The sequence below is a fragment of the Etheostoma spectabile genome, chromosome 8 (assembly GCF_008692095.1).
Source record: "Etheostoma spectabile isolate EspeVRDwgs_2016 chromosome 8, UIUC_Espe_1.0, whole genome shotgun sequence".
Lineage (NCBI taxonomy): Eukaryota > Metazoa > Chordata > Actinopteri > Perciformes > Percidae > Etheostoma > Etheostoma spectabile.
The window spans coordinates 27864834-27880351 of record NC_045740.1 but is presented as its reverse complement, the minus strand read 5'-3'; the positions used below and the strand labels follow the sequence as shown (position 1 = coordinate 27880351).

Genomic DNA, 15518 nt, shown 5'->3' with positions numbered 1-15518 from the left:
ATTGTTTTTGTTTCTGTTTAGAGTATGTATATATTAGTGTGTATATATTGTTTGGTTGATTTGTATGTGTAAGCCCATTGGGAGCAACGAAATTCCAAAGTAAAATTCCTCGTATGGGTCCTCATACCTGGCAAATAAAGCTGATTCTGATTCTGATTTTTAGTGCATAGAATACTAAGAATATTAAAAATAGTGTTGGCGGGATTTTCTAAATTATGTTTTATTTTTAGAAATACAGTGAATGTTTAGGGTTAACTGGATATGTGGACCTATAGGCCAGTAAGCCTATCATTAATGTGTTGTTTGTCTTCACAAAGAGACTTTATATTTATATTTGCTAATAAAATGTTGGAGTCATGTTAAGACATTCTATTTTTTGAAGAAGTAACTCCTTTCTAAACCCCTGTGGAAGATCATTGCTTTAAACAATACTCATTTTTTGTGTGGTTTTATACCAGAGGTAAGTAGACATTAATTATTCCAATGCAAGGACTCCCAACTGTCAGGCCCCAGATCTGGTGACACATGAATACCTAGGGGACCAGGTACACTGGGACCTGTCATCGTGCAGACATGGAGCCACACTGCTTACTCATTACCGGAGTGCATAGTCATGACTGAGCTGACTGTTCCTTTTTTTCTTTTTTAAGTGTGAAAGATCTGACTCTTTTTGGTAGTGATTCAGTGTTCAAATTGAACCTTTGAATCCAATGTCCATGGTCAGATGGCAAAATCTGTGCCACGTAGGTGACAAATTCTGCCAAGGAATAACAAGTGTATGGATATGTTATTGCCCCCCCAGTGTTGAGAGTATTTCTCACTCATTAGTTTTGCCTCCAAGGACGACAACACAACAACTGGATTCTTGGAAGGCAGGTTGAGCTCCTCACACAACACCAGAAAGTATTGCTTGTTTACTGTAGGTGGGGTAATGGTTGATAAAAGAGCAATTAGTGTATTGTGTGAGTTTTATTCACTTTTATCCAACTGCTGTTTATCACTCTGAGAGAATACAATCTTCAAACGATGTTAGAGTGTTTAATTCAAAATGATTCACAGTCTCTGCATAAAATTTCACACAAAAAAAAAGAATATGCAGGAGGGTTAGTAAACATAATACAACTCGAAGAATGAAGCCAAATAAATGAAAACACAGCCCGTCTGTGAAATGAGACAAATGGTACATTCAGTATATGAAAATATAGCCAGATCAGGTTTCTTGCATTTGCACGTGCATGCTGACAGGATAACAGAGCTTGGGGCTACACATGAGGCTGCCGTATAACGGAAGGAGAGCCAAGGTACAGGTCAAAGAAAAGAAAGAGATTAGTATTAACTTGAAAGAAAAACACGCAAGTTTTGATAATGAATAAAAGTGTAAATAAGGAATCCAATCCTGAGAGTCTTTACTGTATAAAAGAGCACTGTCGACTGCCCAAATTTCCACTATTCTTTACATTTCTATTCCCTGTTTTCCTCCTTCTCATCTCATCTTCAGTCTTTAAAGGTCCCATGACATGGTGCTCTTTGGATGCTTTTATATAGACCTTAGTGGTCCCCCAATACTGTACCTGAAGCCTTTTATATACCTTAGTGGTCGCCTAATACTGTATCTGAAGTCTCTTTATATAGACCTTAGTGGTCCCCTAATACTGTATCTGAAGTCTCTTTTATATAGACCTTAGTGGTCCCTAAACTGTATCTGAAGTCTCTTTTATATAGACCTTAGTGGTCCCTAATACTGTATCTGAAGTCTCTTTTTAAGACCTTAGTGGTCCCCAATACTGTATCTGAAGTCTCTTTTATATAGACCTTGGTGGTCCCCCAATACTGATCTGAAGTCTCTTTTATATAGACCTTAGTGGTCTCCTAAAACTGTTATAGATTGTCTCTTCTATAGACCCTAGTGTCCCCTAATACTGTATCTGAAGTCTCTTTTAATAGACCTTACTGGTCCCCTAACTGTATCTGAGTCTCTTTTATAGAACCCTAGTGGTCCCCTACTGTATCTAAGTCTCTTTTAAATAGACCTTATGGTCCCCTAATACTGTATCTGAAGTCTCTTTATATAGACCTTGTATTCCCCTAATACCATATCTGAAGTCTCTTTCTCAAAATTCAGCCTTGGTGCAGAATTACAGCCACTAGAGAGACTAAATTTCATGCCATGGGACTTTTTAAATGTCTTCAACAGCTACACATTTCATATTAATTTGTCACTTATTTTACTGTTTCTTAAAGTGAAAGAAAGCAGGTATTTTTCTTTTTGTCTTTTTCTGTATTGTCAATCACAGAGACTCGTTGGCTTATTTCCAGTCAGATGAATGACAGTATTGAAGGAGTGCTACCTCATATCCAAACACCAAAGAGAGAGTCACACACACACACACACACACACCATCTTTCAACATCCGTTGTACACTTGTGAAGGATAAACTCATGAGAACCCACAATATCTTCCTTTTTTCACATGTGATGTGTTACATTCACTCTACAGTACATCTCCCTAAAGTGTTCAGTACTCCAGAACTTTGTTCCACAATCATTTCTGAGGCACGTACGTATATATCTTCACCAAAAACTGGCTCTAATTGTCACATCCTTAGAGGACCCTAAGAACTGAAGCAGCCGATGTTTTCCTCTTGCTCTCATTGCTCAGCTCTGGACAAATGCGTCAGCTAACTGCCTGGAAAGTGTTATAAAGGCTGTGGAGAGAAACAGCATCACAGCCAGAGGTCCCCAACAGCACATAATTAAAAAGGATACTTAATTCCCTCAGTTGCTCTGCAAGCCTGTGTCGGGTTAGCCTGAGGCCAGAGCACTGGTCAGAGCGAGGGGAAGACCCCATCTACATCGCGGTAATTGGTCTAGAAGAAAAATGGAGCATGGCCAGGGATTGAAGATAATTCTGGCTGTAAACTAACGCATCACATGACTGATGTGGTTTGCCGGGTTGTTAGTAAGATAAATCATGGATGTGGCATAGCCTTCTCTCTGAACTAGTCTTTATGTGATTAACCTTCCATCCCCGCTTCGCTTTCTGCAGAACCGCTCTACAAACTTCACACCGTGGGTCCTGAGCAATGTAAATGTAAATGGACTGTATTTGAATAGAGCTTCTCTAGACACACGCATTTACGCGCCGATGCGCAGCAACCGGGGGGTTCCGAGTTTTACCCAAGGACACTTTGACATGAACCACCAACCTTCCAATTGGCAGGCAACCGCTCTACCACTGAGCCACAGAGACCCACACCTGCCGTGACTTAGTTGCGTCCCCTAGCAATGCTAGAGTATACACGTCATTTGCTAACGGCAAGCTATTTGGGACAAGGCTATTTCCAGGGACATACGCGTTCGTCTGAAAGCTACATCGCTGATGCTTGAAAGGTTTGAGTTTGCTACAATGTAACATCTCATCTTCATCTGTTCTTGAATGTACTGTAGCAAGCGACAGAGAGCGAGCTGTATAAGCGGTTCTCAAGAAATGTGAATGACACACACACACACACACACACACACACACACACACAGACAGACAGAGATACCTTGGTTGTTAGTTAGATTTATATTATGATAGCTTCTTCCCTACCTGAGATATCTCACCTCCCTTTCTCTAACCTGTGTTAATCTGCCCTCCCTAACCAACCAGCCCAGTCTCATGGCAGTTCGTGAAATGGTCACGTTATTTAATCTATCGATTTGTGTACAAGTCACGTTAATGTAGTAACTTTCATGTGTGGATAACGAACTTTGAAGTAATGTATTTCAATGGGAAGCCTATTTCGTGATCACAGAACGATTACGGTAGCGAGTAGTATTGAAAAGCCGGAAATCTGCACAGGGAGGTTAGTCAGGGTAGGGGATGGGTCGAACAACACGGGACGGGACGTTCCCTCCCGGAGACCCGGGATCGTGTCCCGCATGTTGCAGTACCTTTCCGCGTTATTCTCTTCCCGACCACAACCGTCCCCTTTTGCGGCCACCGTGTGGCGCTTCCTTTCCCCGTGTTTGCGTGCCACAGAGACCACAGAGTGTGTCCCTGCACCCGGGGTTAGCGGTTTGTCCCGATGTTGTCGCCGCCGTGTGGCATTTCATTCCCCCGTTGTTGTGTCCCCCCAAAGGCCGCGGCTCGTGTCCCGGCACGAGCCGTTGTCACCCTCCCGCGTGTGGCGCTTCATTTCCCCGTTGTTTTGTCCCCCATAGCGTGAAATGGTCATGTTAAAAAATCGTGACCTGTACACAAATCAATAAATCAAAATAACGTGACCAATTGTTGGGTTTCTGTAAATAACATAACAGAGTATGCTCTAGACCTGCTCTTTTATGAAAAGCGCAAAGATATAACTGTTGTTGGGATTTGGCGCTATATAAATAAAACTGAATTGAATTGAATTCCACAAACCTGGATTTTCCCCTTCTCCCTACATACCCATGCACATGCTTTGGTGCTGCTCTTCTATGCTTGCCAGGTTCTGCTTACTCATTCGGAGCTAGTAAACCTTCACTGCTGTTCGGCTCGGCATGTTGGGTTGAATGAGGCACAATGAGGTCACAGCGTTAAAGACTGATGGCTCTAATCTGGTTTGTGGCCCAGCCATCTGCTGTAGTCAGCTAGTTGCTAACTGCATGGCCAGCCTTTATTCTGCCACAGCCTCTTCATGGCATTTAATCAGAGAGCGTTACACCACCAGGCTTTGAAGGAAAGAGGGGGTTCCTACACATAAGCCATACCTGGAGGCGAGACTGCTGGGCTGAGAAAGAAGAGAGAGGACTTCTCCATTAAGAAAAAGGAGCAGAACCTCTTAAACCGGATTAAACCGGTGGAAATGCAGAAATAAGAGGGGGTACTAAATGAAAGCAGTGATGAAAATTTGTTCCTCAAGCAAAACCAGATACTATATGTTCATTTCTTCCCCACATCTCGTCGACAGCTTGTCACCCGGAAGGATCACAGCTTCACAGGCGTCACTCATGACTTAAAGATGACTTATTTGAAAGACTAAAATATCTGTTTTGCGGGACTCTGCGGATACACTCTCACATGCAGCCAACTACTGTATGTCTTCCAGACTGGTTAATACATGCCTTGTGATTAGGAGATGAAATAGAAGAAGGGAATTAGTGATTCCTCTGATCACAGCCTGTAGCAAAGGATGAGGAGAGCCTCACATAGCCTCTCTGGAGAGAGCCACGTCAAGAGGATAGAGAAAACCACAGCGATGTCTGAAGGCCGTGTGAAATGGACTGCCATTGTCCATCCAATCCTGACAGTCTTAACACATAAGGCTGAGGACCACACACAATTTCTTTAAATTCACAGGACATCTTATTTGTAGGTATGAAAATGCCTATAAGGATATCATCTGATGTAATGACTTTGCTTATTAATGACATTTGAAAACCAATCAAAGGAAATATATTGGGTGGTGATCAGCTGGATCGTGGTTTCACACCCCATTAGGTCTAAGCCAGGATAAACACACTGTAATTGGGCGAGATGGGAGAAATATGGCTGCTCTTCACTGGAACTGGTGTGAATGAGAAAGTTCTCCCAGACTAATGCCTGAGCCCTCACTAATGCAGACTCAAATGATTTCACATTTAGGAAATCCTCAGCCCTGCTTGGCTATCTTTTCACGACTTCACAGGTGATGGGAAGGCGCTGCTGTGAAGTCAAGAGTCTCTTCGTATTTAAATTCCAACCGAGGGGGATCAGGGTTCGGAAGGCTTTTTTTCCAAAGTTAAGCCGGTAATATTTTGGAGATAAGGCAACAGACATATTTACTCCTGACGGGGTGTGCCTCAGAGACCTGATCCAAATCGGAGAATGGATTGGCTTCTAAATGAATTCCTTTATCTGCCTGAGAGCCTAAGTTTGAGCAATAACCTCAGAACAAAGAAGGAGAATTAGCCCTGGGGGCCATGCATCATAGAGACTCGGAATATATAAATAGGAGGATCTGTCAAAGTCGTGCCCTTGAAAACACAGGGAAGTCTTCATTGGTTTTCACGCACACGACAGTTGTCATTTTAGAATGAAACATTTGTGGGGGATGGAAATAATCTCCAGAGCTTTACATATCGTCATCTGTTGTCGACATGCATACACGCGCTTGACTTGGGGTCATGGGAAATGTGCTTGGGGCCAATTACAGGGATCCAACTGGTGGGGATTGGGCTGCATTTTGTGGCCTAACCTTTGACTGCTGGGTCAATGGCTGAATGAAGATATTCAACCTCCTGCCTGAGAAGCAAGCCAAATAAAGAAAAGATACCCAGAAGCAACTGGAGAATGATACGTTTATTGCACTAACACCTTTTATTGCTTTGTGCAGTTGTGTGTAAAGGTTTTAAGACATTAACTTTCCAAGGCTGTTCAGACTGTGATGTATGCCTGACAGCCGTGGCACTGTGTAACCTGCTACGGTGAAGCTGTGGGGAAGTCAGATTGCATTGAGGAAACGTTACAAGAGATACTGGAACAGTTGACTTAACGATCAGGCGTAACATGGAAAACGAAATTAACTTACCTTATCTGAGTACACAAAGAACAGGATGAGCAATATCAGCTCTGCCAGGAGAATTATCAGCAGGACAATGAAGAACTGTCAGAGAGAGAGAGAGAGAGGGGGGGGGGTTGTTTTAACATTTGCGTTGGCAGTATTGTTAATCTACCTTGTCGTGCAGACGAAAACATGTTGAATATAAATCTGAGGTGCCTCTACTGCAGTCATTTGTGTCTATGACTGCTACGCGATGTGATAGAAAAACAGCCATTAAATGACTTTAGATTACATGCATTACATGCTGTTTTTATACATTTTTCAATAAGCTTTGCCTCTGTAATTTGTCGTACTTTTAATTCTGGAATGAAAGTGCAACAGGTGAGTGTGCGATTCCTTCTATGTCTATGCGTGGAAACATGATCAGTCATTTGAAATGAAAGGGGCTTTATTAGAAACAATTAAATACTTTTTTTCGAAATATGCTTTTTGCTCTCTTGCGGAGAGTTAGGTAGAAAGAAGACTTTGATATCTGTGCGGTAAATATGAAATGACGGGGAATATGAGTCAGCCGCCTGTTAGCTTAGCTTAGCACAAGACTCGAAACGGAGGGAGGCAGCTAGCCTGTCTCTGTCTGAGTGTAAATTTTTTTTTCTTCCAGCTATTTTTAATTCAATTTTTAAAGCTGTGCAATGTGTGAAAAAGGTAATGTAGTTTTATGTGGGGGTAATGTGCTGGACTGGAGTCTCTGCTGGTTACCTGGCAACCTAACGTGTTACTTTGGTGTTACTTTGCCCAGACAAGAAATAGCCCAGCACAAACAAGCTATAACGTGGTAATTAGTGCGCTTTGGAGGGGCTGGTGGGCAGATTTTGTTCCCTTTTGCCAGAGTCAGGCTATTCCCCCCGTTTGTGCTAAGCTGAGCTAACTGAATGCTGGTTGTAGCTTCACAGTTAGCATACAGACATAAGTGTGGTATCTAACAATGAAAATAAGCATATTTGGCAACATGTTCAAGGCTACAGTAGATCTCAGTTTGTGAGCAGAAATCCTAGGGATTTCTCAAAAAAAATATTCAAAAACACTCAAATACGATAAGGAACGAGTCCAAAAGAGAGGAAGGATGATGTGGGAGCAATGTAGAGGGAGAGAAAAAAAAGGAGAAATGCTAGAGGGGTTGTGAACGTGTGAGGAGGGAAAGAAGGTTTAATACCTCCTGAGATTTATTTTCAACACAGCCTTGTATTTCATCTACTATTCTCTTCTCCCTACTTGACTCCCCTTCAGCTCAATATTTACCAAGCTCTTCTGCACAGCACGGGACGAGGCCTAGATTCCAGAAGACCCCATTAATTCCAAACTCATCTGAGAGGAAGGGGGGTAGGCCATTTTTTGTGTCAAGACCCAAATGAAATAGTAACAACATTTTGTTGCCGGTTGACTATTTGGGTTGCCAGTTTAGGGTATCGCTGTTGTGCGTTCACAGTTGGTTTGTCACATTTTCCTGGTGCTGGAAGTCAAAGGTACAACTTCTGCACAGTAAATTGGTGGTGTTCCACATGTGAGAATGTGCATGTGTGTATTCACATGCACCAACAGCTTTGAGGGCGTATGTTCTCATTTGCAATTCACACCTTCAAGGTTTTAAAGAGTTGACATTTCAGCCATATTTTATAGTGTTTTCTTTCACACTTTCTCATATTTTTTTTTTCTTTTCTTTAAATTTGTCTCAGTAAACATTTATTTAAACGTACTGCAAAGGCTGTCTAGGCTTTGAATATCGCTTATCTTGAGAGAGTTGTCCACAGAGAGACTTCAGAGATGATATGTCAAGGTAGACGCTCACATGTGTTTGCTGTGTGACATCTAAACCCACTCTGATGTCCCCCCCCCCCCTAAAAAAAAAAGCTGCCTGCTGCCACACACAGATGTGGTGAGAAACTTAATGGGAAACATCAAAACTTCTAAATTTTCCATTAAGTCGCTCTTTTTTCTTAATCCAGACATTTTTCTCACCCCCCCTACTCTTCCTCTCTCTGCTTCACAGTTCTTAGGCAGGTGAAGGAAGCCATGTCGGACACTAAGGCTTTGGTGGGGCTTCTGACTGATGCAAGAGCATCAAGGGATTGAGCTGTTTGTGATGTTAAGTACCCAGAGCCCCGACTCCACTTCTCATTTAAAGTTTCTATAAATTCTTTAGAGTTTTTTTTTGCAGCGGATCCACGCAAACCTCATTCCATTGAGTGAACTTTAGTAATTAACTCGTGCTTAAGATAAAACACTTGTACAACTTTGGGCAATCCGTGCTCGCTGAGACAGAGGAGCCTTATACTGTAGAATAATTGAACATCCTCAATTAACGAGCACAAAAATATCAAGTGCTTCCACAGTGCCATGTACATACAGTAATTCTACCACGTTGGTGACACAAAAGAACTCTTCACTGACAGATTTTCTGTTTCCGGGAGGTGACCAAAGACATGGAAATGACATGATTGTGTTGGTCTATATTTGCAGAAAGGGAAAATCTCACTCCATTTTCCTCTGAAAGCCCCTGAGGTTTGACACAATGCAGACTGAACTCTTCCTGTCTGTCATCTACTTCCATTGGAAGACAAATACAGATACACTGTGGAGTTCTCACTGGTTTGTGACCGGTGTGTGTGTGTGTGGGTGTATAGACACAAATGTTAGAAGTTGTCTTCACAATACATTTCTGTCAATATTTGCATTGGTGAAAAAGGAGGGAATGTGAGGAAAAAAAAGAGTGAGAATGTATGCATAGACAGTCAACTATGTGTGTTTTAGTCATAATGGGCCCTTGCGTAGGTATGCAGATTGAACTCACGCTCAGAAGCAGGCACTTGTTCTCCTTGATGGCACCCAGGCAACCGAGAAAGCCCGTTACCATGACGATGGCGCCGATGGCGATGACCATGTTGGCAGCCGACAGCGAGGGGAATGAGGGCGAGAAGGTGGCGAAGCTGCCCTGCGACACAGAGAGCCAGATGCCCACGCCGAGCAGCCCGCAGCCACACAACTGCGAGGCAAGAGAGAAGACAGGCGACAAGGTTAGAAAACAAACTAGAGATAACATCAGATCTTTTTGACTCCCCGGCGAAGGATTGATGGTTTTTAGGTCTAACATGCTTTGCATGGTTGAAAGGTGCGAGAAGATGGCTCGGGTCTGTGTTGCTTGGCTGTGTTTTGATGCTTGCATGGCTTCCTGAACTGAATGTGAATACTGTTGATGCCGGTGCTGCTTCCTGTAGCTCTGCATGACTTATTGAGAAAGCTTGTTTGTTGCTCTAGCTGTCTTTATGGTCTGTTGTTGACTGCTGCCTGTATGGGCTCTGAAGGAGCAGTTTAACCTGTACTAATGTCTTACTGTTCCCTTTTGCTCTGGTCTAAAAATATCTGGCTAAAGGACTACAGTTGAAAATTTGCCTGCTGGCTAACACTGGCACATTTACAGAAATGTTAATAAATGTGTGTTGTCCTAAAATAAAGAAGACAAATAAGACTATACCATAATAATAAAGGCCTTTTACGAGAGGGCTTTGCGATTTTCTTGTGATTTTTGTGTCACTTTTCAGGGATATTATTAACAATTATTATTTTCAGCTTTCCCGTGGCAGGTTTTGCTGATAATGACCGACCTTTTGATCAATACAGTAATCTACAGAGCAAGGTTAGCTCTAAATGAACACAAATCCCACCTCAAAAAGCCTCAATTATCCTCCGGCTGCACCGGGGAAAAGCCGACACAGTCATCCATCGCCAAACACTGCTCATAAAACAAGAGGGCTTACCCCAATTAAAATGATGATAAGCCAATGACAGCTCTGCAAGAGATTAGAGCAAAAAATTGGACTTGGGCCGTACTGGTTTTGCACGTTTGAGCTGATTACGTTAAATCCAGAACAAGCAGAGATGTAATTACTGTCACCTTCTAAAATGCAAACGTCCAAGCTTTCCAAAACCACCTGCAGTATACTTGAACTTCACCTAGAGGGAGCAATTCCCTAATTCCCCTCTGTCACTCTGCCAGGCCCCACTGGTGTGTGTGAGGTCTGCATTGTGAGTCCATTAATGCAAAAAAAGTGTTTATGGATGGCTTTGATTGGCGAAGTGTCCCATCTGCTGATGTGTTGGTCCATTTATCAGAGAGAAGAGACATATAGCACCACTGTGAAATATGGGCTAGGAGGTAAGTGGTGTCATTTTTGCCTGCAACTAATAGAATGAAATACCCCAGGCAGTCTTGCTATGAATAAAAAAATAAATAAAATAGGACCATGGTAAATCATCGCACCGTTCACATCGCTGCCCTCTACCTTGTTGCTCTAGAACACTTTAACGCCTGTCTACAATATGTACTACAAACCTGCTGTGCATGCAAACAAACACACACATTCAGTGTACGCACACAGTCATCATCATATAGGAGTTATGGATGTATCTGTTTCCTTTTTCCCTTTTAGAATAAATTAATTCAACGCCGTTCGAGTGATGAACGGAACAATGGATAATAATCCTGGAAATGTGCTGTAGCACAACAAACAAGAGTGGCCTCGGTCTGACTAATGGAACAAGTTTATCAGAAATGTCGCACCGCAGCAAAACAAAGTGACATAAAGCCTATTACAAGTTCACCAAACTCCAAAGTGGCTCTCGGAGATGTTAAGTGATGATGTGTAAGAGAACCGTTGGGGTTTCAAATGCAAGCCTTATGAGGTGCTGAGAGACACCTCAGGTCTAATGAGTCCTTTAGGATCTGTAGATACATAAACTAACTTCAAGCAACCCCCTTTTAGGTGTCAGATGAGTGCAGTGTCACTCCCATGGACCTGTAACCTTTGAATTCAGGCGGACCTCCCTGAATGAGAGTGCTTCAGTAGGTATACAGGAGCCCACTCAGGCGGATGAATGATACACTTACTCTCCTAAGGACTATGAAATGACTGGATGCAATTAAAAGTGAGACACAGAGAGAAAGAATCAGGAGTGTGTGTGAATGACATTGGATAAATAAAAGCCTGGTTTGAGAGTGCTCAAATTCCCGCACTGATTGACTGCGCTGCCCGGGGTGTGACGTTGTGAAAGATTGGAGTCGACGCTCTGATAAACACAGTCTGAGTGCCGCTGTTAATGTGGAAGACCAGGGGGGGCTGTAAACAGAGCCCAACCAGCACATCCTAAATGAAGGACACTTGTTTATTTACATATAGATGCCAGTAAAGCTGCATGGGATTTCTCACCGGGTATGAAGGAGTGGTCTGAGTGCGACCACTCCTGAGAGGTGCAGTGCTGCTGATGTAGCTGGACTTTCAATCATCTAGGGTGTAAATAATTCAAAAGGAACTTTATTCTCTGTGAGGCGCTTTATGCTTTCCTGATTAAGAAAAGGGTGAATGAAAATGTCAATTGAAAAAAAGGCTGGTTAAGGTCATGTCCCTATGCCGAGCGGCTAATGTTTGGAGCCTTCTGAAGGCAGGATTATGAAGAGCGTGAGGGCGAGTTTGAGGAAGCAGGGGAGGAATAGTAAGTTTAAGAGGCCAGATTGATAGAGTGGATTTAAAGCTCGCGAGGGGAGCACAAGGAAGTTTAAGAGCCCAGGTGGGGAGGGACACAGGGCCTGCACTTAATTGGGTTTAATGCCTAGTGAAGGGAGCTCGTCTAAGTGTTTTGTTCTGCTAAGTGACTGTAAAACCACCCAGCCCCCTCTCAATCTGCCGGATCTAAGCCTAGGAGTAATCTCTGCCCTGCTTCTTTAACTACTAGTACTACTACTACTACAACAACAACAACACTCTGTCATCAGACCTTTGTTTCGGTGCCACAGGAACTACCTCCTGTATAAGCTCTGATCTCTTTGGTTATCTGACCTCGGCATGTGGATCTAAGCTTGACCTCGTGCCTCTCCACTGAGCTCCTTATCTACTTTTAATTGTGGGGCATTTTGATATCCCATCTGCGGGGAAGGATCAAGGAATCCCCAAATACCGGAGAGGCACGTAAAAGTCACAAAGAAGGCTTACTATTGAGGCCGTCATTGTTATAACAGCACTCAGAGCGGTATATGCTTCTGGGTTATGACTAACATTTGGGTTGGAGGAATAAATTGGCATATTGCCATATTTTCCAGGGCCATGGAAATATAAAAATACCAGTTCATGCAACCAGCACTTACACTCAATATATGACCCGCTTGTCCCTCAACACAAATATCCCACAGGGCTGCCAACCTTATCACTGTTTACATTATTCATTGCTGGGGTTCCTATTTAAAAAAAAAATTATAATATAAATAATATTGTGCAGCTTGCACAATTGCTTTGGGCTATTACTCTGCTTTTACAATCCATATATGCAACTTTGCAGAGCACAGACCTATCATTAAACAACTGAGAGTGACACAGGGCAGCTTGCCAGGTCCACTGTCATTTCAATTTTAATAAGCTTCAGTGAGGTACTGAGTCCTTTAGCACTCTGGATTTTCAAATATGTGTTTATGGTTTAGTTGCTGGAAAACACTGTCAAAACAACTTGGCTGTTTTTGTCTTTGTGATGTTATTTTTTGTCTCCTTGATATTACCATGCATACATGCAGCGCGGAGTTGTTTGAGGCGAATAGGAACTCTTCTTCCAGCCGTGATAATGAAAAATGATTTGCTGTCTGGAGCACAAAACTGAAAAAAAAAAGACGCTGGCACTCCAACAATATGGAGAAGTGACAAAAGGAGCCCCCCCCAGCGAGGACTAGAGAAGAGCAACATTAAGTTTCTGGTGGAGGAAATTGGAGAACATAAGGTGTGAATCTATCTACTGGATGAATCGGGCCCTGCTGTTTGTGGCCCTTTCGCAAGCACAGGGTGAAAAATAATTGCAATAATACTGTGTGAATCAACTGTACTGCAACTTTTCAAACAGGAAGGAGAGGTGAAGGGGGTCAAACCGTAAGATGTGTGAAAGAGTGATAGAAAGTATTCAGCATCTACAGAAAGACTGGATACACACGTGAAATGTGAAAGAGAGATTGAGTTTAGAGGGGGAGAAGAAGAAGAAAATACAGGCTGACCCTTCATCCGAATGGCTGGCTCCGAGAATTATCAGTCGCTGCAGTTACTGGCTCAGTGACACAGGACCCCACTTTAATCTCCCCTAGAGGAAGGGGGTCTTAGAGTGGTGTGTGTGTGTGTGTGTTTGTGTAAGTTAGATGATATTGACCTTTTCACTCTCTGAGCGCTCAGAGAGGTCACAATCCTGTCATAAAGAATGACAGCTTTTGTCAAATTATGCTGTACTGTGTCACTGCTCTCATCACACTCCTCCTACTGTGGACGAGTTTGTAAAGTTTAATTGAGTGAGAGAGCCATGTGTGTGTGTGAGTGCATTGAGAGTGTGTGTTCAGTTTACTGCTAAGAGTAAATAATTGGCCGACAAGGAAGCCGTCTTTTACACAGACATCATAATCTTCTATAGGCTGTACCATCCTGAAAACCTTTGTTGAAGTAAACAATTAACCATCAAATTAGGGAAAATGCCAACCTTACTGCACTGCTTTACGATGGAGCCAATTTATCACTTTGCAATCCCCTTTGCCCTTTACAGCAACTCCATCTTTCTTTTCATTTAGAATTACAACTTTTTACCCCCTCGCAGCGCACATCTTCTACTTTAGACTGATTTTGCACTCAATTGAAGACGTGCCATATTCATCTCAGATAAAGGACAATTCTTAATGTTTTCGCCATGTGATCCCGCAAGCCTGTGATTTGTGTTACGACACAAGCACTTAGAGGCCTGCCAACTGTGAGAGGGAAACAGAATCACAGAACAACAAACATATAGAAGCAAAAAGCCTGAAAGTAAAGACAGGCTATTTGTATTTTCTACTCAGCGAGTGTAAAAGGTCTTCTTTGAGGCATGCTGTGAAAGAAAAAGCAGCCATGAGTAGACTCCTCAAAAGAGTGTTTGCGTGTGCCTCTCTGAAAGTGTTTTTTAAAATAAAACCTTCCTTACAAATACGTATATTTTAAGTTTTACTGTATTTATCCTCCATGGTGGCCACAAGTGAGCAAACAGAACGAAAGCCCGATTGACACTGAAGAACACTTTGCTAGTTTTCACGTTTCTGCTCTTTATATATTCCTTGAATCACCTTCCTCCCTGAAAAGCCTTCAGAAACCTTCTTGCTTTTAGTCCCTTTTTATTAATAGCCAAGACTTTTCTCAAGATTCCATTTTCTTCTCATTAAAGTGCAGCCAGCTGCAGCATCCAGCTGCAGCCTAACACAGCAGCTGGAAGCTGTATCTGACCAAACACACTAGCTCTAAAAGAAGTTATTCAGTGTTAATGTATATGTCACTAGCAATAACCATTGGCACTTGCTAATAACGGTTCTTTGTTGGATTGAAGCACAGAAATGTCTATAATATTAATAATTATAATATGATAAAAACGTCTTCATTTTAACGAGCCACTTTGCAGCTGCTGACATTGAAAGCATGTTACAATACTATAAAACATAGTTAAATACACAGCTTGCCTTTGTTATTAGCTAACTGCACGAGTGGAAGCTAATGGAAGCTGTGTATTAGGCTGTGGTTATAACCCAAGTGTTTATAACACCTGTACTGAGCCTAAGAAGTGGATTATGCTGCAGCTGTGGTTTATATTTCTATGGACTTTTTATACTTTTTTCCACTGAGGTGCAGGCTACAGACTTTTTCAGAAACACTTTTCAAGCCTTCATGGTAAAAAACACAGGTTTTCAGTGGAATATTCCTCTTAGATATCACTGAAAACGTGTTTTTTTTAAAGGTCCCATGGCATGAAAATGCCCTTTTATGAGGTTTTTTAACATTAATATGAGCCTGCTTATGGTCCCCCAGTGGCTAGAAATGGTAATAGGTGTAAATCCAGCCCTGGGTATCCTGCTCTGTCTTTGAGAAACCGAAAGCTCAGAAGGGCCTGGATTTTTGCCCCTTATGAGGTCATAAGGAGCAA

General features: G+C 42.4%; 1 protein-coding gene across 3 annotated transcripts in view; it reads right to left on the bottom strand.

The window, feature by feature from the left end:
* tspan9a (tetraspanin 9a) overlaps positions 1-15518 on the bottom strand; it is a 197761-nt gene that overhangs the window by 9624 nt on the left and 172619 nt on the right. For all 3 annotated transcript variants that reach the window (XM_032524031.1, XM_032524032.1, XM_032524030.1), the window contains 2 exons: positions 9355-9546; positions 6534-6608 (listed from right to left, as the gene is read on the bottom strand). In XM_032524031.1, the coding sequence (XP_032379922.1) occupies positions 6534-6608; positions 9355-9546 (267 nt within the window). The remainder of the gene's footprint in view (positions 1-6533; positions 6609-9354; positions 9547-15518) is intronic.